At 48.1% G+C, this 24,826-nt stretch overlaps 1 protein-coding gene across 4 annotated transcripts in view; it reads left to right on the forward strand.

The window, feature by feature from the left end:
• Positions 1–20,205, forward strand: part of TPST2 (tyrosylprotein sulfotransferase 2) — a 63,895-nt gene extending 43,690 nt beyond the window's left edge. For 2 of the 4 annotated variants that reach the window (XM_007975248.3, XM_073006856.1), the window contains 6 exons: positions 986–1,057; positions 6,005–6,934; positions 11,510–11,708; positions 15,254–15,304; positions 17,737–17,785; positions 19,709–20,205. In XM_007975248.3, the coding sequence (XP_007973439.1) occupies positions 6,093–6,934; positions 11,510–11,708; positions 15,254–15,304; positions 17,737–17,778 (1,134 nt within the window). In that variant the 5' untranslated portion in view covers positions 986–1,057; positions 6,005–6,092 and the 3' untranslated portion in view covers positions 17,779–17,785; positions 19,709–20,205. Of the gene's footprint in view, positions 1–985; positions 1,058–2,373; positions 2,544–3,409; positions 3,539–6,004; positions 6,935–11,509; positions 11,709–15,253; positions 15,305–17,736; positions 17,786–19,708 lie in introns of those variants that run through there. The other 2 variants (XM_073006854.1, XM_073006855.1) reach the window with 2 other exon arrangements.
• Positions 20,206–24,826: the final 4,621 nt, after the last annotated feature.

The following is a 24,826-nucleotide window of genomic DNA, read 5'->3' on the forward strand; positions in this document are numbered from 1 at the left end:
CCTCAGTTGTCCCATCTGTAAAATGGGGAAAGGTATGAATTGGACTAAAAGTATTCTCTACCCTAAGTGGTAAGATATATATATACACACACACATACATATACACACATATATGTGTGTATATGTGTGTATATATGTGTATATATATGTGTGTGTGTATGTGTGTGTGTGTGTAGATATATATATACCCTGCCCTAAAGCTACAGTGATCCCCTTGATTCCACTTTGGCCTGATTCTTGCTACATGCCAGGACTCATCATGGACACAGCCTCGTTCCTATAACATGGGAGATTAAGTGTTAGGAAGGTCTGGGTGGTGAAACTCTTTTCACCCGTTCCTTGGGTAAGTTGCTCTTCCTCTTGGTGTCATGCTTTCTCATCTGTAAAATTGGGATCATCACACTTTCCTTTTATTGGGGTTTAAATGACACAGGTATTTGCGTGGTAGGCATTTGGTCAGTATTAGGTGGTGATAGTAGGATGTTGTGTTCAATTCCAGGAGGCAGCATATTCATTGTAGGCTGGGCACATGGTACCATTTGGAATTGTGCAGTCCACAACCTGATCAGCCATACCCAGCCACGTCAGGTGGCAATAGTGGTGTGTCGTGGTGGTGGTGGTTGCTTATTGTTACATTTACTTTTCCTGGAGTCCAAGGTCCCTAGGCCAAGAGGAGGGGAGAGGCCTGGTTGGCATAAGCCAGGGGCTCCCTAAGGCAGCAGTGCCTTAGCTCAGACTTCACCTCACACCTCTCTGCCTGAGAAGTGAGCCAGTTCATTCCCTGTAGGAGCAGGTAAGTTGAGACTCCAGCTGTTGTCTCTTGAGCTGAAGCGGCCTCCCCTTCATTCCAGAGTCGTTCTCCCAAATGTCACTGTCTGGTGTTCTTGAAATCCTAAACCCTCACTCTGCCTCTTTGAAGAGGCTAGGGACTTGGCCCCTCTCCACGGTGCCCATCCCTGATGCAATGTCTCCTTTGCCTCTCCAGGGCTCTGCCAGCAGACAGCCTTGGCACACAGGCACAAGAGCTGGAGCCCAGAGATGAGAGTGCCCACAGGAGGTAAGTACACCCAGAGGGACTTCCGCTGGAGTCCTGGCCCCTCCTGAGATCACCCTCCAAAAGTGCCCTCTGTGCCCCCAGCCTCCATGATTGGGCACCTGGGCAAGCTCCCCCGGCTGGTTTTCACCTTTCTGTTCAGCCAGCAGGTTGGAAATCTGGTACTAGAAAAAGCTGCATCCCAGCAAGCACCATAGAGAGACGAGCATCTTCTTTGTCTCTTAGGAAGACGATTCTCCAGGTGATAGGAGAGAGAAGGCTGAGTCCCGAAGTGGGCGTGGGACTTGCCCAGTGTCACGGAGCAGATGCAAGGCATAGTCAGAACCCAGACCCTCTTGTGTCCCGTTCTGCTGACCTTAGTGTTTTGGGTATGCTTTCTCAGCACCCCACAGGAGTTCCCTGGCCTTCCGAATAGCTTCCTTGAGAAAAGGGTATTATTATTCCTTTTTTGGAGAAGAAAGTAGAAGCTCAGAGAAGTGATATCTTTTGTCCAGATCACCAGCTGGCAAGTGGCAGAAGCGAGATTGGAACCTGGGAGTGTAGTACTCCAAGTTAGAAGCCCTCACCCATCATCCTCAAGAGGATGCCAGGACACCTCCCTTGCCAGGGTCCAGCAGGGTGATGAGGGGGTTGGGCAGGCCTAGTTCCCTGGGCTGGGCCCTCTAGCTCCTCCCAGAGTGGGATCCCTAGCTCTGGGTAACCAGGAAGCTATACTTTCTGCTTTGTGGGTTCCAGGCTGCTTTCTGCGTCCCAAGTCGCCCTGCTTTTTCTTTTTAAGCCGTCCTGCAGGTCGTTGCTGTCTTCTGCTCACTTCTGACTTGCCTGCTTTGAGCTATTTTCTTCAGCCTTGGCCTGGTCTGATCAAGGACTGCCACTCTGGCCATGCAACCTTGGGCAAGCTGCTTCATCGCTTTGAGCTTAGATATTGCAGGGAAAATGCTTTAGCAGAATTCATGCTCCATAAATGCAAACACCGTTGCTGAACATAAAATGCTGAAGCTGGCTGGGTGCATTGGCTCACACCTGTAATCCCAGCACTTTGGGAGGGCAGATCATCTGAGGTCAGGAGTTCGAGACCAACCTGGCTAGCATGGTGAAACCCCAACTCTACTAAAAATACAAAAAAAAATTAGCCAAGGTGGGGACGCTGTCACCGAAATCCTAATAACTGACAGAATTCTAGTCACAGGTCTCGGGAGAATTTCACTGAGCTTCTGATGAAGAGAAGGGGTCACTGCAGAGATTTCTGAATGGTCTCATGTCCTGTTCAGCCTGCCTCCCCCCAGGAAGTAGCCCTGAATTAGCTTTCCCCATTGCAGACCCTGAATCGAGGGTACACATGAAGCCCCAACCTCTTCAGCAGAACTTCATCAGCACGTTTTTCTGAAGAGAGGGAAATTAACCAAGGCACAGAGAGGCCGGTGACCCCAGCCTGAGATCCATCTCTGCTTTGTCAGCTGCTTCTCACATTTTCATAGCAGCCTCTGAGGTCAGTGGATCCACCCTGATTTTGCAGCTGAAGAGACTGTGGCTAAGATGGGGGAAGTGACTCTCCCAAGCCACACGGCCAGGAAGTCCTAGTCTCTTAGCAGTTTCCACCCCAGGCCTGAGACTGTGTTCCCTCCCCTTTGATGGTTAGTTTCCACCTGCTATAGCCTGAGAGGGCCCAGGCAGCCCAAGCCCTTGCAGGTGGATAGGCCCAACCGCAGACCGGGCCCTTGGGTGGTTTGGGTGGAACCTCACATCCAAAGAGGCGTGCTGTCTTCCCACGGGCTTCCACCAGACCCTCCGTTCACTAAGTCACTCTCAGTTCCCCAATCATGCTGCGTCCTTTCCTTTGCTGGGAACGTCCTTCTTTCCCTTCTCCACCTGCCTGTTTCCTACCCACTGCTCAAAATTCTGCATGAAGGCTACCTCCTGAGGGAGGCCTTCCCTCACCTAGGCAGGTAGAACCCATCAGTCTCTCTCAGGCACAGGTCCATAGTAAGAGTAGATTTGGGAGGCTGAGGCTCCCAGCACATAGCGGGTGCCCATTACATGTTGGAATAAGTAGATAACCAATGATTATGGTAGAAATCACTAATATTCTTGGGCCAGATGGGGTAGCTCATGCCTGTAATCCCATCATTTTGGGAGGCTGAGGTGGGAGGATCACTTGAGGCCAGTAGTTTGAGACCAGCCTGGGTCACAGAGTGAGACTCTTTCTCTACAGAAAAAAAAAAAAAAAGAAATTGCTATTATTCTTTCCATTGCTCCCTATGTGCTGGGCACCTCCTTAAATATTTTCCATATTGAGGGTTGCTTACTACTCATAACAGCCATTTGAGGTTGACACTCTTAGGCCCATTTTTCTAGATGAGGCTCAGAGGAGTCCCTTGCCCAGGCTCATTCAGCCAGGAAGTGGCAGAGCTGGGATTTGAACCCGGCTTACCTGACTCCTTGAATGACCAGAGACTTCAGCCCTCACTTTGCTTCTGGAAAGAGGTAAGAGGGGCAGTCAGGGAAACTAAGCTTCGGAAACACAGCAAGGGTGAGGCAGAGAATGGCTGGGGCAATCTGAGATTGGCTGAGTGTCCCTCCAGGGCCAGGGTCTGCACCGTCTGCATTGGGCTCAGGTTGCAAAATCAGGGGATTTTGGGGGTGATCTGGGAAGGAAGGCGGATCTGTCACTGAGGGATGTGACAGAGGGTGTGGCCTCGCTTTTTTAAATGAGCCCTTACCTGAAAAATTACCACTGAAGTCTGATCTTCTTTATCAGCAACTCCTGGGAGGAGCGAGGAGCCCAGGCTCAGGAGCATCATTCTGTCCTAAGTTGTCCTCTCCCTTCCTTCCCCAATCATCCTTAAAGGTCCAGCACCCCTGAGCCTACCCAGGACACGGGCAGGAGCCTCCTGCATGGCCTCCTGATCTCCATCCTCATCCCTCAGGGGCTGTCTATAGAGTGAGTCCAGCTCCTTCCCCTGTTCCTGAGGACCTGCCTGGCCTCACTCCATCTTTCCCACTCCCCCTCTAGCCCCAGCAGCCTCCTCTCCGTTTTTTTTTTTTTTTTAATTTTTTTTTTAAATTTTTTTTGAGACAGGGTCTTGCTTTCTTGCCTAGGTTGGAGTGCAGTGGCCCAGTCATAGCTCACTGCAGCCTTGACTTCCCACGCTCAAGTGATCCTCCCATCTCAGCCTCTCAAGCAGCCAGGACTGCAGGCAGGCACTACCATGCCCACAGAGACAAGGTCTCATTGAGTTGCCTGGGCTAGTCTCAAGCTCCTGGCCTGAAGTGATCCTCCCACCTTGGCCTCCCAAAATGCTGAGATTACAGGTGTGAGCCGCCACTCTCAGCTTCAAGTTCTTGAAGACCCCACACTCTTTCTCATCTGAGGGCCTTTGCACTCTCTGTTCTCTCTGCTTGCAACACCCTCCCCACATGCAAAGGCATGGCCGGCTCCTTCTCATCCTGGTCTTGGCTTGGATGCCACCTCCTTCAGGAAGCCTCCCCTGACTACCTTCCTCCTTCCCCTCCTTGGTTCCTCTCACAGTGTCCTGTTCATTTCTTTGAAACAGTTATCACGGTTTGTCCATACCTTGTGTATTATCTGCTTCTCCTGCTAGGACCTAAGCTCCTTGAGGTCAGAGTCCTGGCTGTCTTGTCCATTGTCCTGTTTCCAGCACCAAACACAGTGCCTGGCACTTTAGTGAATGAAGAATAAATGATGGAATGATGATCCTGGAAGAAGTGTAGACCAGGATATGCTCAGCTTTCTCCTGAAAAATGTTTTCCATGGAGGCAGAGTGGTGATTTAAAGCAGAGCTGGCTGGTCTGGGTTTGAGCCGTGGACCCTGGTTTGGCTGCTTCCCAGCTGGGCAACCGAGCAACTTTTCTGTACCTTAGTTTCTTCTCTCTACAATGATGATTTCATAGCACTTAATCTGTGCCAGGCTCTGCTCATTCAGGCTCTGCTCATTTTGAGACAGGGTCTTGCTCTGTGGCCTAGGTTGGAGTGCGGTGGCCCAATCATAGCTTACTGTAGCCTTGACTTCCCAGGCTCGAGTGATCCTCCCATCTCAGCCTCTCAAGTAGCCTCTCAAGGTTCATTCCAGAAATATTTATTGAGCAACTACTAGGTGTCGAGCACTGTGCTAAGAGTTGGGGGGTACAGCAGTGAACAAAACCAGCAAAACTCCCTGCCCTCATGGAGCAGACATGCTGGAATCTTACATTATATATTTTGATAGTAAATTTTATTATAATGATTACTGTCTCCATTGATCCAATGAAACAGCTGAGAGATTAAGGAACCTGCCAAGGTCCCACAGCTAGGAAGTGGAGAGAAGGATTTGAACTTAGGCTGTCAGGCTGTAGCATCCCTTGGGCTGATAACAGTACCTCCCTTCCTAAGGTTGTTGGAAGATCCCATGAGTTAAGATAGCTAAAGTGGCTGGGCACTGTGGCTCACCCCCGTAATCCCAGCACTTTGGAAGGCCGAGGTGGGAGGATTGCTTGAAGCGAGACCCTGTTTCTAAAAATTAGCCAGGTGTGGTGGTGTGTGCCTGTAGTCCCAGGTACTTGGGAGGCTGAGGCAGAGGATTGCTTGAGCCCAGGAGTCTGAGGCCACAGTGAGCTATGATCTCACCACTCGATGCACTCCAGCATTTAAAAAAAAAAAAAGACTGGATGGCTCATGCCAGTAATCCCATCACTTTGGGAGACTGAGGTAGGAGGATCCCCCAAGCCCACGAGTTCAAGAGCAGCCTGGGCAACATAGTGAGACTCCGTCTTTTTAAAAACACAAAAAAAATTTTTTAAAGTGCCCACTAGGGTGCCAGGCACACAGCTAGTGTTTATGAAAGTTGCCCACTGCATTCATGTCAGCAATTTGCAGTTATAGGGCTTTGCAGTTACTGGAGAGCTCACAGCTCACAGACCTCCCTGACTATGCATGTCCCCCTCTTTCCCCAGATGTGAGCCTGGCGGGCTGCCAGCTAACCTGTCGCTGAAGCCCCAGAAGCGGGTCCTCAGGCCGGGCCTGCCCCGCCTCCGGCCCAGCATGCGCCTGTCGGTGCGGAGGGTGCTGCTGGCAGCTGGCTGTGCCCTGGTCCTGGTGCTGGCTGTTCAGCTGGGGCAGCAGGTGCTAGAGTGCCGGGCGGTGCTGGCGGGCCTGCGGAGCCCCCGGGGGGCCATGCGGCCGGAGCAGGAGGAGCTGGTGATGGTGGGCACCAACCACGTGGAATACCGCTACAGCAAGGCCATGCCGCTCATCTTCGTGGGCGGCGTGCCGCGCAGTGGCACCACGTTGATGCGCGCCATGCTGGACGCCCACCCCGAGGTGCGCTGCGGCGAGGAGACCCGCATCATCCCGCGCGTGCTGGCCATGCGCCAGGCCTGGTCCAAGTCTGGCCGTGAGAAGCTGCGGCTGGACGAGGCGGGGGTGACGGATGAGGTGCTGGACGCCGCCATGCAGGCCTTCATCCTGGAGGTGATTGCCAAGCACGGAGAGCCGGCCCGCGTGCTCTGCAACAAGGACCCATTCACGCTCAAGTCCTCGGTCTACTTGTCGCGCCTGTTCCCCAACTCCAAGTTCCTGCTGATGGTGCGGGATGGCCGAGCCTCCGTGCACTCCATGATCACGCGCAAAGTCACCATCGCGGGCTTCGACCTCAGCAGCTACCGCGACTGCCTCACGAAGTGGAACAAGGCCATCGAGGTGATGTACGCCCAGTGCATGGAGGTGGGCAAGGACAAGTGCCTGCCTGTGTACTACGAGCAGCTGGTGCTGCACCCCAGGCGCTCACTCAAGCTCATCCTCGACTTCCTTGGCATCGCCTGGAGCGACGCTGTCCTCCACCATGAAGACCTCATTGGCAAGCCGGGTGGTGTCTCCCTGTCCAAGTGAGTGGAGCCCCTGATGCTTCCACTCAGACTCCGGCCCTGGAGTCAGAGGCACCAGGCGAGAAAATCAGCACTGCCTCTCCTGAGCTGTGTGGCCTTGGGCAAGTCACTATCTCTCTCTGAGCCTCTGTTTCATTATCCCAAAAAATGACAATGACCCCTCTCCTTTCTGAGAGAATCTGCAGACTTCGTGGGCTGTTTGTTTTTTGAGACAGTGTCTCAGTCTGTTGCCCCGCTGGAGTGCAGTGGTGCAATCACAGCTCACTACAGCCTCCACCTCCCTGTTCAAGTGATCCTCCCACCTCATCTTCCTGAGTAGCTGGAACTACAGGCATGCACCACCAAGCTGGGCTAATTTTTGTATTTTTGGTAGAGATGGGGTTTTGCCATGTTGCCCAGACTGGTCTCAAACTCCTGGCCTCAAGCAATCCTTCCACCCTAGCCTCCCAGAGTCCTGGGATTACAGGCATGAGCCACCATGCCCAGCCTGGAATCTGCAAACTTTGAATATGCTTTGTAGTAAGGCAATAGTGGGTAAAGGCTAAGAGCTCAGATTCCAGTACAAGGATGTCTGGGTTCAAACCTCAGCTCTGCCACTTCCTAGCTGTGTGACCCTGGGCAAGCGACTCAACCCCTGTGCTTCCATTGCTTCGTCTGTAACATGGAAATATAATTTTCCCACTTTATAGATACCTGTGGGCATCAAATAGGTTAATACATGTTAGGTGCTATTATTACTATTTTAGTGTTGGTCCTGCTTTTATTGATGGACTACTCATCATCCTCACCATTGTCATTTAATGAGTGCCTACTGTATGGCAAGTATTGGGTTAAGCCCCCAATAAGTTTATCTCCTTTAATCCTTACACCAACCTGAAGACATAGGAACACCTCTTAGCCCCATTTTATAGACCGAAAAATTGAATCTCACAGAGGAGAAGTTACTGGCCTCAGGCTACACAGCTAACAAAGCATGGTGCTGGGATTGGAACCCAGGTCTGTTTTTTGGGATTGTTTTTGTTTTTGTTTTTTTGAGACAGGGTTTTATTCTGTTGCCCAGGCTGGAGTGCAGCGGCACGATCCCAGCTCACTGCAGCCTCGGCCTTTTGGGCTCAAGCTATCTCCCGCCTCAGTCTTCTGAGTAGTTGGGACTACAGGCAAGCACCTCCACACCTAGCTCATTTTTTTTTTTTTCTAGTAGAGATGAGATCTCAGTAAGTCTTCCAGGCTGGTCTCCAACTCCTGAGCTCAAGCCATCCTCCTGTCTTGACCTCCCAAGTGCTGGGATTACAGGTGCCTGACCTATTGTGTTCTTAAACTCTCCATGTCCAGAACTCCTCCCATCCTCCCCTTCACTCCCTCCCCCTCATCCTTTCCTTTCCTTCCTCCCTCTGTCCCTTCCTCCCTGCCTTCTTCCATTGGAAAAGCTGCTGTCCCTATCCTGAGACCCAGAGCACTTTGAACAATGCTGGAGCAGAGTATGCAGTTTCCACGCTTTCCCATCCTGATCAGGCTCTGGATATCCTGAGAGCTCAGCGAAAGGGTGGTTCTTCCCCATGGCTGGTCCTGCTGGGCCCCTGCCAGGCCCAGAGCAGAGCTAGAGTCTCGCAGCTGCTCTCCCCTTGCAATGAAGTTCCTACATGCCAGGTACCCCAGCCAGTTGATGCTGGAGCTAGGATTTTATAAATTATTATGACAAAAATATTAGGTTACCAAAGTAATACATCTTTACTGTAGAAAATTAGAAAAGATACACCAAAGAAGAAAGGAGAAACAAGCCATGATCTCACCACCCAGATCTTGATGCGTGGCCTGCTGCACCATTTTCAGGGCCTGTTGATGAAACTGGAGGCCAATGAAACATCCTCCTCTGTAGCCTTTTTCCATGGTGGTGTGGGAGCCCTTGCCAGTGGTAGCCAGCACTCTTCGGCAGCAGCATTTGTTGTTGTTGTTGTTGTTGTCATCACAGAGTCTCGCTGTCACCCAGGCTGGAATGTAGTGGCGTGATCTCAGCTCACTGCAACCTCCACCTCCCGGGTTCAAGCAGTTCTCCCTGCCTCAGCCTCCAGAATAGCTGGGATTACAGGCACCCGCCACCACACCCTGCTAATTTTTATATTTTTAGTAGAGATGGGGTTTTGCCATGTTGACTAGGCTGGTCTCGAACTCCAGACCTCAGGTGATCTGCCTGCCTCGGCCTCCTCAAGTGCTAGGATTACAGGCGTGAGCCACTGCGCCTGGCCTGCAGCATCATTTTGAATAGCTGTGCAACAGGCTGCTACAGGGATTGCCATATTCAACTTCACATTCCCTATTGTTGGACACTTCATTTATTTCCAGTTTTACTGATGTGTATCAAGCATTGCCCTCATTCATGTTCTGGGATGTGTCCACCTCATTTCTGCACCATAAAGTCCTAGAGACACAAGGATTTTGGCAAAAGCCATGCACATACTCGAGATTTTTGAGATATTGGGTAGAGTTAAGATTTAAATCCAGGTTTGCAGCCTCTGAATCTGTGTTCTACCCACCAGTCCACACCCTTTCACCTTCCCCCATTCTCTTCACCTCACGCCCAGTCTGGTCTTCCTTTCGCTGCCTCATTCTGTTCTTCTTTCCCAAGTCACCTCTTAGTTGGGATGAAAGCATTTAGAACTAGGCCCTTGATCCTGGGGGTTCCCCACCATTCATCCTGTCAGGCCCCTGAGTTATAATTGGTAAGATCCACGTCATTCCGGTGGCTTGGGAAGAGTTTAGGAAGCAGGTGGAAGATGATGGTTATTCCATGGTAGCAGCAAAAAGTTGGAAACAACCAAAATGTCTGTCTTTAGGGGAATGGAAAAATAAGTGATGGAGGAAGGCTACACAGCTGGCAAAAAGAATGGGGTACTGAGTGGCGAAAAAAACTATAGCGTATTTGTTTTACAGCTGCAGACGTGTGTGTGTGTGTGTGAGAGAGAGAGAGCGCGAGCACGAGAGAGCATGCTAACCCTTATTAAGAATTTACAATGTGTTGACTGGGCACAGTGGCTCATGTCTGGAATCCCAGCACTTTGGGAGGCTGAGGTGGGCCGATCACTTGAGGTCAGGAGTTTGAGACCAACCTGGCCAACATGGTGAAACCCCGTCTATACTAAAAATACAGAAATTAACTGGGCATGGTGGTGCACGCCTGTAGTTCCAGCTACTTGGGAGACTGAGGCAGGAGAATCGTTTGAACCCAGGAGGCGGAGGTTGCAGTGAGCCGAGATCGTACCACTGCACTCCAGCCTGGCCAACACAGTGAGACTCTGTCTCAAAAAAGAAAAAAGAACTTAGAATGTGCCTATGCTTTTCTAAGCACTTCCTTTGTATTAACTCATTTACTCTTCAGAGCACCCCAGTGAGGTAGGTACTGTTATCATTGCCAATTACAGAAGAGGAAACTGAGGCTCAGAGAGGTGAAGTAACTTTCCCAAGGCCACACAGCTGGGGAACAGCTGGCATTTGAACCCAGGCAGTCTGGCTCCCTGGTCTGCTCTTATCCACCTACAGGAAAAGGTTACGGAGAGTGGTGTGCTCCACAGTGCAAAGGCTGAGTACCTGTAGGAAGCGGATGGACTGGCAGTGATGAACACATTGGCTTTTAGCTTTATCATTAGTGTTTTATTACTTTTTTTAGGTACAAAATATTTTCTTTTTGGCCGGGCGCGGTGGCTCAAGCCTGTAATCCCAGCACTTTGGGAGGCCGAGACGGGTGGATCACGAGGTCAGGAGATCGAGACCATCCTGGCTAACATGGTGAAACCCCGTCTGTACTAAGAAATACAAAAAACTAGCCGGGCGAGGTGGCGGGCGCCTGTAGTCCCAGCTACTCGGGAGGCTGAGGCCGGAGAATGGCGTGAACCCGGGAGGCGGAGCTTGCAGTGAGCTGAAATCTGGCCACTGCACTCCAGCCTGGGCTACAGAGCGAGACTCCGTCTCAAAAAAAAAAAAAAAAAAATTTTCTTTTTTGGCGGGGGCGGGGGACGGGGTCTTGCTCTGTTGCCCAGTCTGGAGTACAGTGGTACAGTCACAGCTCAGGCTCACTGCTTCCTCAACCTCCCGGGCTCAAGCAATTCTCCCATCTCAGCCTCCTGAGCAGCTGGGACTACAGGCGCTTGTTACCATGCCCAGCTTATTTTTGTAATGGGGTTTCACCATGTTGCCCAAGTTGGTGTCAAACTCCTGAGCTCAAGTGATCCTTCTGCCTTGGCCTCCTGAAGTGCTGGGATCACAGGTGCGAGCCATTGTGCCTGACCTAAACTGTTGTTATTTTTTAAGCTGGAGAAGTCAAGAAAGCAGAATGTATATACCCATGGTGTATACTGCTAGTACTTTCTTCTGACTTCTCACTGCATGCTGTGTTCCCATTGTACAGAGGAGGTATGAGGAGGCAAAAATGACTCACCTGCTGTCTCACAGTTGATGGGGCACAGCTAGGTGGAGGCCAAGTTTCTCCAGTCTTTCCTGTTGCCCCAGAATGGCTGAGCAGAGAACCCGCTCAGGCACCATCTGGGTCTGCCCTGCCCTCTCCAGCCTCTTCTCTCTCCCCAGGATCGAGCGGTCCACGGACCAGGTCATCAAGCCTGTTAACCTGGAAGCGCTCTCCAAGTGGACTGGCCACATCCCTGGGGACGTGGTGCGGGACATGGCCCAGATCGCCCCCATGCTGGCTCAGCTCGGCTATGACCCTTATGCAAACCCCCCCAACTACGGTAACCCTGACCCCATCGTCGTCAATAACACACAGCGGGTGAGTGTGCACCTGTACTTGCGGAAGTGTGCTCTTGGGGATCTGGGGCTTTTGCAGATGTGGAAGCTCCAGCCACCTGAGGAAATGTTCAGTCTCTTGATTCCTGGTCATCTGATTTGTTTCTATCTGATGGACACGGTGAACTGCATGATTGCTTGGATTTCCGTTTTGCTTGGGCTACAGGGAAGCTCAAAGTCAACTGGTAGCCTAACTCTCATACTCTAACAGCAGGCCAGCTTGTACACTAATTTCATCTTATTTCTCTAATTTTATTTACACTTTTACCCCTATTTCCCTGGCTATTTGTTTACCTGTTTGTAAAGCACCTCAAGTCTTTGTTGACAGGGGGTATATATAAATAAGCTGTTGGTCCCTTTCTTGCCTTATAAGGTTTAATGTTGATTTCTCAGACAAATGTGAGTTTAGGGCTGTTTACATTACGTTTAAAATTGTCCTTGGTTAAGGTGGTGAAGGGAAATGACTTTTTTGTTTTGTATTGTTTTGTTTGAGACATGGTCTTGCTCTGTTGCCCAAGCTGGGTGCATTGGTGCAGTTATAGCTACTGCAGCCCCACACTTCTGGGCTTAAGCTGTCCTTTCACCCCAGGCTCCTGAGTAGCTAGGACTACAGGTGCACGCCACCATGCACAGCTGATTTTATTTTTTATAAAGGCGGGGTCTCGCTGTGTTGCCCAGGCTGGTCTAGAACTCCTGGCCGTAAGGGATCCCCCTGCTTCACTCTCCCAAAGTGCTGAGATTACAGGTGTGAGCCTCTAGTGACTGACAAAATGCTTTTGAAGTGTTAAAGTAGGCTAACACCCACTGGGTAAAAGAACAGTTAGCACGCTGATGGCCTTATGTATGCATTGCCGTTACAGCTTCTAGTTTACTTGAAGTTCTGTGTTCTAACTTCCTTATAGGCAAATATTTGAAAACGGGGCCGAGGCCTGAGGAAGAGCTTTCAGAGCCCTTACATCATTAAGACCCAGAGTCTTTAAGCTAAGCTCAGCATTTCTGAGCATGTGCTGATTTTAGGAAGTGAACAGTTCTTGTATTGAATCACAATGGAAAAAAGTTAATCATCTCTTAGTTCCGTAACCCTTCAGTTGGCTCAACGAGAAAGTTTCTATTTGGTGCTAGTAAGTCATTAGCGCCTGCCTCTCCAACACTCGCTCACCTCTCTTTAACAAAGAGAATTTACTAACACTGAGCTTTGGGGGCTGTGCCCTTGTAATTGAAGGGTAAGCTTTGTCTGTGGGTCTCGTGAGTTCCTCTTCCTCTTGACATTAGTTGATTTTGCAGACATCTATTTACGGAAATACTCAGAGATTCAATGTACGTACCCAGCCAACACTGACAGGTGAATGGCTGCAACCCAGATGTGGTTTGTTTTTTTTATTATAAATATTATTGTTAATTTTTATTTTGTTATTATTCCTTAATAATAGTAATCTTTAAAGCCTACTTATGTGTTTTACATACTTTTATCTACCTGTGGGTTGTACATGTATTATCATAATGAAATATTAATTAACTGGATTAAAAAGAAGACGGTAGTGATCTCACAATCCAGCCCCAGGTGCTTCTCAGAAGCAGAGGCGAGGACCGGCTGGGGACACTGCAGTAGTGGGCTGGGTGTTGCTTACTTCACTGTTCTCAGCCAAGGGCCCAGCAGTGGCTCCTCTGGGGTCTCCTTAAAAGGTGGCTGGCTGCCCCTGGCTTGCCCCAGGCTATGGGTCAGAAGTTCAGCCTAGAGTAAGGCCTGACTTTATGTATTTTATAAAATATAAATAATTTTCATGAGCACTGGTGGTTAACATCAACTGTTTGGAGCTTTTTGTGTTTGTTTATTTAAACTAGAAGCTGTCTCTCACTTTCATCCCAAGAGGTTTCTTGCCTGGGGCGGTCAACACGTCTTGGCAAGTGCTAGATCCCTGGTTTAGTTTTTGCCATAGCTTGGCTGTTACTGCGAAGATAAGTCCTCTCACTAAGCCCTGTGAGTGTGCATGCATGCCTGTGTGCTTCTGTGTGTGCTGTGGACCCTGTGTGTTCCAATAATGGATCCTGGGACTCAGTAAACGCAGTGGCTAAAAGGACATCTATGCTGATGAAATCGTCTCTGCCTGCACTGCCCATATGGTAGCCACTAGCCATGTGTGGCCACTGATCCTGTAAAGGGAGGCTAGTCCAAAGTGAGAGGTACAGTTAGTGTAAAATACACACTAGATTTTGAAGGCTTAGGACAAAAAAACAAGTATGTAATGTTTCTCATTAGTCACTTTTATGTGAATTACACATTGAGATGTTCATATATTACATAGGCTGGACATGATGGTTCATGTCTATAATCCTAGCACTTTTGGAGGCCAAGGCAGGCAGATGGCTTGAGCCTAGGAGTTTGAGACCATCCTGGGTAACACGGTGAAACCTCATCTCTACTAAAAATACAGAAAATTAGCTGGACATAGTGGCGCGTGCCTGTAGTCACAGCTACTCAGGAGGCTGAGGTGGGAGAATCACCTGAGGCTGGGAAGTGGAGGCTGCATTGAGCCGTGATTGCACTACTGCACTCCAGCCTGGGCTATGGGAGTGAGACCCTGTCTCAAAAAAAAAAAAAAAAAAAAGCTATATCAAATTAAATAAAAGATATTGTTAGAATTAATTTCCCTTGTTTCATTTTATTTTTAAACATGACTACTAGCGGAAAGGCCTGAAATGTTCTGGTTCTAACTTCAGGGCCTTTGCTCTGTTGCCTCTGCCTGGAGGGCTTTTTCTGAGCTTAGCCTACCTATTTTTCCTTGTCCTTTGGGTCTCAACTCAAAGGTTATCTATTTCAAGAGGCCCTTTTTATTTTTATTTATTCATTTTCTTAGAGACAGGGTCTCGCTCTGTCACTCAGGTTGGAGTGGAGTGATGTGATCATGCTTCACCACAGCCTCAACCTCCCGGGCTCAACCAATCCTGCAACCAAGGCTGCAGTAGCTCCAGAGTAGCTGGGACTATAAGTGCATGCCACCACGCCCAGCTAATTTTTAATTTTTGTAGAGATGGGGTTTTGCTGTGTTTCCCAGGCTGGTCTCAAACTCCTGGACTCAGGTGATCCTCCTGCCTTGGCCTCCAGCAGTGCTGGGATTACAGGCGTGAGTCACTGCGCCTGACATGAGTCCCTTCTTGACCATCCACTCAAAAGAAGCCCCCTGGTTACTCCTAATCACACCTCTTGACTGTACTTTCTTCACAACAGTTCCCATGGTTTGCTATGTCCTTGTTTATTTGTGTTTATTGTTTCTTGCGTGTTCATCTGGTGCCTCCTCTAGAACGGTAGCTCTAGGGAAACAGGAATTTCAATTATTGGTTAACGTTGTGTCAACCAGACACAATGCATAGAATAATACCTGGAAGAAGAGGAGCTTAATCAATGGTTGATGGATGGAGGGATGGGTGGGTGGCGAGGTGGATGGGTGGATGACTAGATGTGTTGGGAATGACAACATTTTATTTTTTGGTCATTTTCATAATAGTGATACTTCTTTTTCTCTTCCTTAGGTCTTGAAAGGGGATTATAAAACACCAGCCAATCTGAAAGGATATTTTCAGGTTAGAAACCCCAAGGAGAATTCCGAATTCTGTCTTTCTTAGCTATACCTGCAGCTGGCTGTATGCCCTTGGATGTGTCACTTCTCTACTCTGGGTTAATGGTTTTCCCATTTTAAAAAGGGGGATGCGGGCTGGCTGCCTGTAATCCCACCACTTTGGGAGGCTGAGGCAGGTGGATCACAAGGTCAGGAGTTCAAGACCAGCCTGACCAACATGGTGAAACCCCATCTCTACTAAAAATACAAAAATTATCCAGGCGTGGTGGCGCACACCTGTAATCTCAGCTACTCGGGAGGCTGAGGCAGGAGAATCGCTTGAAGCCAGGAGGCAGAGGTTGCAGTGACCTGAGATCACACCACTGCACTCTCCAGCCTGGGCAACAGAGCGAAACTCTATCTCAAAAAAAAAAGGGGGGACTGTGGTGATGCGGGCTGGACCAGAGGGTCTCTAAGCACTGATCCGGCTGGGGCCACATCTCAGTGGCCCTTCTGCCAGGGAGCGGCCTTTCACTACGTCTTCTGGCTTGAATGCAGTTGGAGGGACTTTGTGGGGACTTTTTTCTTGGGCTTTCTTTCTTTTCTTTCCTTTTTTTTTTTTTTTTTTTTTTTTTTTTTGAGACTGGAATATTCCAGTGGTGTGATCATGGCACGCTGCAGCCTCCTTCTCCTGGGTTCAAGCAATCCTCCCACCTCAGCCTCCCAAGTAGCTGGGACTACAGACACACCACCATGCCCGGTTAATTTTTGTATTTTTTTTGTAGAGACGGGGTTTTGGCATGTTGCCCAAGCTTGAGTTGTATTATTTATAATAAACAGGTAGCAGTTAGTAAAGTGTGCTCCTGTGTCCTGTGAGCTGTTCTAGTGAATTATCAAACCAGAGTGGGGGTTGTGGGAACCTCCAGATCAGTAGTTGGCTGGGAAGAAGTGTGGATAGCCTGCGAACCCCATTGCAGCTGGCATCTAAAGTAGGGCAGTTTGGGAACTGAGCCCTTAATCTATGGCAGCTGATGCTAACTAAGTCTGGGAGTCGGTGTCAGAACTGAACTGAATTGTTGAACGCCCAGTTGGTATCCAGATAATCAGAATTGGTCACTGATATTGGAAAACACCCATAAGCCAATATCTGAAAGATTAAAACTAGGTCTGCCACACAAAGCTTTGGATAGAAAAGGCTTCCCAGCAGAGGGAACCGTGAACACCTGAAAGCGGGGAGGGTGGCCGAAACCTCTGGAATGCATATGCACTTTTGCATTCGTTGCAATTATATTTTTGTTTGTTTCTATCCCAATGTGATTTACAGGAATGTTCATTACCATTTTAATGTTCAAGCTGCCTTGTTTTGCTTTCTTAATATTTTCCTATCTTTTGAGTTTCACCGGCACCATTTTGGACGGCTACGTAGCATTCTGTGGAATGCATGTGCTACCATTTACTACACAGCTTCTTCAAGACCATTTCCAGTTTTTATGACATCCAGAATGACATTATGTGCACAGTGGAGGACAGTAGGGAGATGAGGGTTGGAAATAGAGGCTTGACACAACTTACCTGCAAGGCAGCCCTCCTGAGCGTGGGGGTATGCCGTTCCTTCGTATTTTGTTCCTAAAAGCAACAAAAACCAGTCCCAGGTCAGCTAGACATCTTGTATATGTCATACACTGCAGGGAAGTATAAACTGCCCTAACCCTTTTTGTTTGTTTGTTTTTTGTTTTTGAGATGGAGTTTTCCTCTTGTTGCCCAGGCTGGAGTGCAGTGGTACAGTCTCGGCTCACTGCAGCCTCTGCCTCCCAGGTTCAAGCAATTCTTCTGCCTCAGCCTCTCAAGTAGCTGGGATTATGGGCACTGGCCACCATGCCTGGCTAATTTTTGTACTTTTAGTAGAGAAAGGGTTTCTCCATGTTGGCCAGTCTGGTCTCGAACTCCTGACCTCAAGTGATCCACCCACCTCAGCCTGCCAAAGCTCTGGGATTACGGGTGTGAGCCACGGCACCCAGCCAAGATACCCTTATTCCTTCAGAGATTCCAAGGGTTTGGGGAGCTGTGTGCCAGGAACTGGGGACAGTGACCAAATATTTATTATTACACCACAGCTGAAATGCCATCATGTAGAGTCCTTTCCTGGCCACCGTTTTTGAAATAGCACAGATACTGATCACTCATAGCAGCCTGTCACATTGCGCAGGTTTGACATTATCTTGCATCTGTGCATGTTCAATACGCTTTTTCTCCAACTTGAATGTAAGTTCCGTGATCCTAGGTTTGGGTCTGTCACACTCACACGCTATCCCAGCACATGGCACATAGTAGATGTACAGTAAATACTCCATGAGTAAACATGTGCATGCCTCAGTGATGCTGAGGGGTGACCCTCAAGACAGTGAGGCATCCCCCACCTGGCTGTGACCCCTTCCTCTGTGTATTGTCTTTCTCCAGGTGAACCAGAACAGCACCTCCTCCCACTTAGGAAGCTCGTGATTTCCAGGTAAGCCTGTGGACTTCACTGGGGGTTCCCGCTGCTTCTGGGTGGCCCCAGAGTCACTTTTCTGAAAAGCCACTTTTCTGTCCTTCCAGACCCTCCCTGGGGGAGTCATGTCCACTAGGGTGGGCTGACCCAGCCCCATCGGAGGTTTCCATGGTGACAGACTGGGGATGCTATTTATAGAATCAAGGCTTAGTCTTCTAGCTCTGGATCAAGGACAGGGAGAGGGATTAACACTGAACCAACCAGAAAAAGGTTTGTCTGACACTGGGGACGGGGCAGGAAGGACCCCTATGATGGGGGACGGGGAGATTCCGGAACCATTTCTGCACAGAATGCTGTCTGCCAGTCTGGCTTCTACAAACAGCATCAGCGTTGGGCCACAGCAATTAATGTTCTAATAACAGTCACAAGCAGTTATGTTCTAAGAATAACCCCCATGGCCATTGGACCAGGTACTGGTCCTGTGTTACTCATTTAACCCTCAGCATCCTTGGGAGGCAGATGACATGATCATTCCATTTTACAGAAGAGAAAACCAAAGCACAGAGAAGGGCTTTGACTTGCCCAAGGCTACACAGCCATCAAGGGACAGACTTCCTCCCAGGTTTGCTTCTAGTGAATGATTTTAAGTGCACATTTATCCATCCATATTCTACTAAGGGGTGGGGAAAGGGATTTTTTGAACTTGGCAATTCAAAGATTTAAGAACTCCAGGTTTAACTTCCTTCAGCCCCTGTTTTCTTCATCTGGAGAATGGGGATTCATCACTGCCCACCTCTGAGGTTGGCCATAAGATGGCGTGAGCTGGCCCAGGTGGGAGTGCTTGGAAACTGTGAAGTGCTGGGCCCTCGCTGTGGACTTGGGCACTGGAGTTAAGGCTGCATGAGTGAGCTCACTTCCTTCTGTCCCCCAGCCTCTATGATCAGGTTCAAGAAAACCTCAAGAGAGGTTATTTTACATTGAAACACAGCTTCCAGCTTGGACTCTTATTTTTAGTCTCTTCATCTATTTTTAAACAATTGGCATGTGTTTTAGTTTTTCTTTCAATTTACTTTGCTCCAATCTGCAAGGACTCTGTCATTATCAGGGTTCCCATCTTGAGTTGCACTAAGATCCCAGAGTTTTTGTTTTATGGGTGTTTTTTTTTTTTTTTTTTGAGACAGTCTCACCCTGTTGCCCAGGCTGGAGTGCAGTGGCACGATCTCGGCTCACTGCAATCTCCACCTTCTGGGGTTCAAGTGAGTCTCATGCCTCAGCCTTCCAAGTAGCTGGGATTACAAGTGTGCGCCACCACACCCAGTTAATTTTTGTATTTTTAGTAGAGATGGGGTTTCACCATGTTGGCCAGGCTGGTCTCGAACTCCTGGTCTCAAGTGATCTGCCTGCCTCAGCCTCCCAAAGTGCTGGGATTACAGGCATGAGCCACTGCGCCCACCCAACATCCCATAGTTCTATTCCAAAAAAGAACCCTGTCATGAAAAACAGCTTTCCTCCCTATCAGTAGACTCCTGGACCTTCTCATTGACAAAGGCAGATTTGTTACTTGTTTTACTGTTTAAATGAGATACCATATACACGGCACTTTAGCTGATCCTGGATACAGAGCTGGTCTTGAACAAACCTGAATCCTGCCCTTGCCTCCAAGAATTCATCAGTATTTATCACATAATCACTGTCATTTACTCTGTATCCATAAGAAAAGTGTATATTTGAGGTCCAGTGGATGCAAGATGAGATGTGGGGAAGAACCCAGGAAACGTTTTTAAATTTAAACTCTCTCTGGCCATCTGGGATGCATTCGTAAAACCTTACATGCTTATGCGAATGGATGAAGACAGTATGTTCTGCAATCACATGTATAAATATAAATGATCTATTTCAGAATTGTTACTCTGAGTCTAACACAGTCTTCCCCCCTTTCAGATCTCTGCAAATGAACTTCATTGCCAAGAAGAGAAGAAACTGCATTTAAGTGGAAATCGGACCTCTAATCCAAGCATATTGCTTGCTATTAATCGCCAAAACAGGACTGCTGATGAGGAATGTATTTGCATATGTTTGCAAAAGCTGAATCATTGAAAACGTACCTTGAAACTCTCTATCTTTGGACACGCCAGGGTAGAGAATGAAGGGTATGGAAGTAGTCCGGCTTTTGAAACTTAGGTATTTTATATTTTTCCCCTCAAGAACTTTTTTTTAACAGACAGATTTGCCATCCTCCTTAATTTGCAGGACTGCCTTGGTGGCTTTGTTTGCTGGGACAAGGCCCACAAACTGTGCCTCTCCTATTGACCCTTACTTTGAATTCAAAGAATCTATTTAAGAATTTAATATATGAGGCTTTCTTTGATTCCTCCTCAGTTCTACCTAGTTTCACAGAGAAAAAAAAATACTCTTTGAATAAAGTGAACAGGGGCTCATTTGTTTATGCCTTACTTTACTGAATGAATAGGGGTTTTTTTTTTCTTTCCATACTGGATTTTGTCAGGGAGATTTGTGATGAGCAAAAAGCTGGAGAATATAGGTGCATGTAAGGCACAGCCGAATTCTTGTGTTGGGGTCCCCAAGGCCACCCCCAGAATCGATGATTGGCTAGAACTCAGAATTCAGAAGAGCTGTTATCCTCATGGTTATGGTGTATTACAGCAAAAGGATACACATTAAAATCAGTAAAACAGGCTGGGTGCAGTGGCTCATGCCTGCAATCACAGCACTTTGGGAGGCAGAGGCAGGAGGATCACCTGAGGTCAGGAGTTCAAGACCAGCCTGGCCAACATGGTAAAACTCCGTCTCTACTAAAAATACAAAAATTAGCTGGGCGTGGTGGTGGGCACCTGTAATCCCAGCCACTCAGGCGGCTGAGGCAGGAGAATCGCCTGAACCTGGGAGGTGGAGGTTGCAGTGAGCTGAGATCGTGCCATTTTACTCCAGCCTGGGTGACAGAGCAAGACGCCATCTCAAAATAAAATCAGCAAGAGAAAAAGTTGCACGGGGCAGAGTCCAGGAGAGACCAGCCTCAAGCTTCCAGTTATCCTCTCCCAGTAGAGTCTTACAGACACGCTTAATTTTCCCAGTAATGATATGTTTCACCACATACTAAATATTACCAGCCAGAAAGCTCACCCTAGCCTTGGGGTCTAGCTTTTTAATTGCATGTCAGTCACATGGGGCAATCACATGACTTCCTTTAGTTACGTAATCACCAGCCGCTCCAGAGGTCAAAATGATACAGCATGGCCCAAGGTCCCCACCGTAAACCACATTATGAGCACAAACTATCTGGCCTGGTATGGCCCAAGGCCTGAGGTATATAAAGACACCCCTATTTGGGAGGATATTCTAAGGACTTAGAGGTTATCTCTCAGGAGCCCATTAAGGCCAGTTTTTTCTTTGAGATGTGCTGGGTTTGGACACTTCAGGCCTGCTGAGTTAACCCTTTATAGCAGTCACCAAATGCTGAGGGACCAACTAGGCCTACAATAAGTTTGTATCTTTAAGGGTTAAGGTGTTTTACCCATACCTCCTTGCCTTATTATCTCATGATAATATGAGGCTTCTGGAAGGCAGTGACTTATTGTGGCTTGGAGCATGGGTTTTTGGAGTCAGTCTGACCTCCTGGCTGTATGGCTTGAGACTTTTTGTCTCTTCATCTGTAAAATGGGGAAGTTAAAAGTTCGTAGTGTGTGTGTGTGTGTGTCTGTGTGTGTTCAGACAGAATCTCGCTCTGTCACTCAGGCTAGAGTACAGTGGTGTGATCATAGCTCACTGCAGCCTCAGTCTCCTAGGGTCAAGTGATCCTCCCACCTTAGCCTCCTGAGTAGCTGGGACTACAGGCATGTGCCACCACACCTGGCTACTTTTTATTTTTATTTTTACTTTATCTTTTTTTTTTGTAGAGACGAGGTCTCTCTATGCTATCCAGGCTGAACTTCATGGTTTTATTGGGGATGGCTAATGGATGACGTTGGTGGTGGTCCTTGGTACCAGATAAGCCCTCACTGTGAAGCAGCTCTTATCTCTCTGTCTTGAGACTGCTCTGGAATGGTAATTAGGCTTTTTTGAAGGTGTGACCCTTTTTGTTCATTTCTTCAGCAGTTACTTCTTATTTTTTAAATTTTGACACACAGTCTCTGATAAATGATCATTCACCAATCACTGATTACTCTCCTTGCTCTGTTAAGTGTGATGCTGTCCCTTTGAGAATCTGGTGACAGCTGTGCATCCCCTCCCCCACACACACCAAAAAAAAAAATTTATGTCTGATTCCAGGAATTACCTTTTATGAGAAGTCCATCCATGAAGACCCTGGATATTCAGAGAGCTTCCTGGGAAAACACTGAAAGAAAATAAAGAGGCTGGGCCCCGTGGCTCATGCTTGTAATCCCAGCACTTTGGGAGGCCAAGGTGGGCAGATAACCTGAGGTCAGGAGTTCAAGACCAGCCTGGCCAATGTAGCAAAACCCCATCTACTAAAAATACAAAAATTAGCTGGACGTGGTGGTGCATGCCTGTAGTTGCAGCTACTTGAGAGTCTGAGGCAGGAGAATTGCTTGAACCCAGGAGGCAGAGGTTGCAGTGAGCCAAGATCATGCTAGCCTGGGCAACAGAGTGAGACTCCATCTCAAAAATAAAATAAATAAAATAAAATAAATAAAATTTCTGTTTCTAGCCCCCAAGTGGTAGCACTGGGTCTTGTTCCCTGAAAAAAACTAGGCTCAGAATCCACTCTCATTTCATCTCCTCTGATTTGATCTGAAAAGATTTTGTTTAGAGTACTACATGAATATATTGTAAAACATGGGACAATCAGAATTCCTGGTAAGAAGGCAAGGGGCTCTATTTGTACCTCCTCTCAGTATCTCCTTTCTTCCCTAAAGGTAATGCTACCATTTTGTTTGTACATAGTCTTCCAGACTTTAAATTTTTGAACATATAAATATTATCATCTTAAAGATGTATGAAAAAAACATTTTGAATAGGTTATTCCAAAATGTAATTTAACCAATTGTTCTGCAAGATTGTTTGTTTGTTTGTTTGTTTTGGAGACAGAGTCCCGCTTTGTTGCTCAGGCTGCAGTGCAGTGGCACAAACACAGCTCACTGCAACCTCTAACTCCTGGGCTCAAGCAGTCCTTTCACCTCAGCCTCCTGAGTGGCTGGACCATGACACCGGGCTAACTTTCTATTTTTTGTAAAGAGGGGAATTACTATGTTGCCCAGGCTGGTCTCAAACTCCTGGGCTCAAGCAATCCTGCCTCAGCCTCTCAAAGTGTTGGGATTACAGGCGTGAGCCACAGCACCTGGCTCCTGGAGCGTTTCTGAAGTGATCATGTGCTGATCTAACACCATGCCTTTTACCAGCTGCCTGTTCTAGAGCAAACCATCTTTTTTTTTTTTTTTTTGAGACAGAGTCTCGCTCTGTCCCCCAGGCTGGAGTGCAGTGGCGCAATCTCGGCTCACTGCAAGCTCCTCCCAGGTTTCCACCATTCTCCTACCTCATCCCCCTGAGTAGCTGGGACCACAGGCATCCGCCACCACGCCCGGTTAATTTTTTGTATTTTTAATAGAGACAGGGTTTCACCGTGTCAGCCAGGATGGTCTCGATCTCCTGACCTCGTGATCCGCCCGCCTCGGCCTCCCAAAGTGCTGGGATTACAGGCGTGAGCCACCATGCCCGGCTGAGCAAATCATGTTTTTTGAGCATTCCACTTTGGCTAGGCCCTTAGGCTGTTAGCAGTTTTCATCGCTACTGGCAAAGCTGCAGTGGACGTTCTCCTGCACATATAACCTCTTGGTGCCACTATATGAGTGAGTCTCTGCAAAATGAGAAGTAGAATTGCTAGGGTGAAAAGCATACATATTAACTTTTTTGATTAATTCCACCCATGTACCCTGATTTGGGCAGAATTTTAATCTCACTGTGAAATCAGGGCTTTGTTCTAGAGCCTTTCTTGGGGGTTCCGTGGAGCAGTGGGTCAGCCGTCACTTGTGCCCTGGCATATCCTCTGTCCAGCTTGGGCCGCATGCATCATCCATTCTGATTCCTTAATTTGCCATATGTGAAAGCATGGTAATCTATACATTACTTGGGTGCTATTACTACATATAACTAGCTTTGGAGTCAGAACTAGCGTCTCATCCTGGCTCTACCACTTTCCAACTGTGTGACTATGGCCAAATGACTCCACTTCTCTGAGCCTCAGTTTTCCTCTTCTGTAAAATGGGGGTAAACGGATAAGAACTGTAGGGGGATCTCAGGGAATGGTTAAGAGAAATCCATGAGATAAGCAAACACATTAGTAAAGCTAAGCAATGAAGACTTACAGCCCCATGGTGAAGGCTTAATAAATGGTAGCTATAATGATTACTATTACTATTGTGAAATAAGAGATAGGTTGTGATGAACCAACCGTATCTTCTCATCGGGATGTATGTTTGTCCAGCTGAGAGCCAGCCATTTGTAGTCATGACCTGGGGTTGGAGAATGGTCTTTTGCACATGTGCCAGATGGACTGAATATAGATCTTCACCCTCGTTAGCAGTCGCCAACCTGGTTGAACCATCCAGGGCCTCAAAAGCATGTGGCAATTTTTCATCGAGGAAAAAAAAAAAAACGCTTCACCTGTGTCTACCCAAAGAATAAATCCGCTACCCCTCCAGGGTAAGGGATGGACAGCTGATGGGATTACAGACCCAGGAAGCTCATGGTCACCAGTCATTGGGTAGCAGAGGACATCAGTCTCATCCATTGTTCCACTCATCTCTTGTGGCACAACCAAGCAGCCCCAAGCTGAGTGACTTAAAGCAACTTGTTTGTTTGTTTTTTTGAGACAGAGTTTCACTCTTGTTACCCAGGCTGGAGTGCAATGGTGTGATCTTGGTTCACTGCAACCTCCACCTCCTGGATTCAAGCAATTCTCCTGCCTCAGCCTCCGGAGTAGCTGGGACTACAGATTTTTGTATTTTTAGTAAAGATGGGGTTTCACCATGTTGGCCAGGCTGGTCTCAAACTCCTGACCTCAGATGATTCACCTGCCTCGGC

The sequence above is a fragment of the Chlorocebus sabaeus genome, chromosome 19 (assembly GCF_047675955.1).
Source record: "Chlorocebus sabaeus isolate Y175 chromosome 19, mChlSab1.0.hap1, whole genome shotgun sequence".
In the NCBI taxonomy this organism is placed as follows: domain Eukaryota; kingdom Metazoa; phylum Chordata; class Mammalia; order Primates; family Cercopithecidae; genus Chlorocebus; species Chlorocebus sabaeus.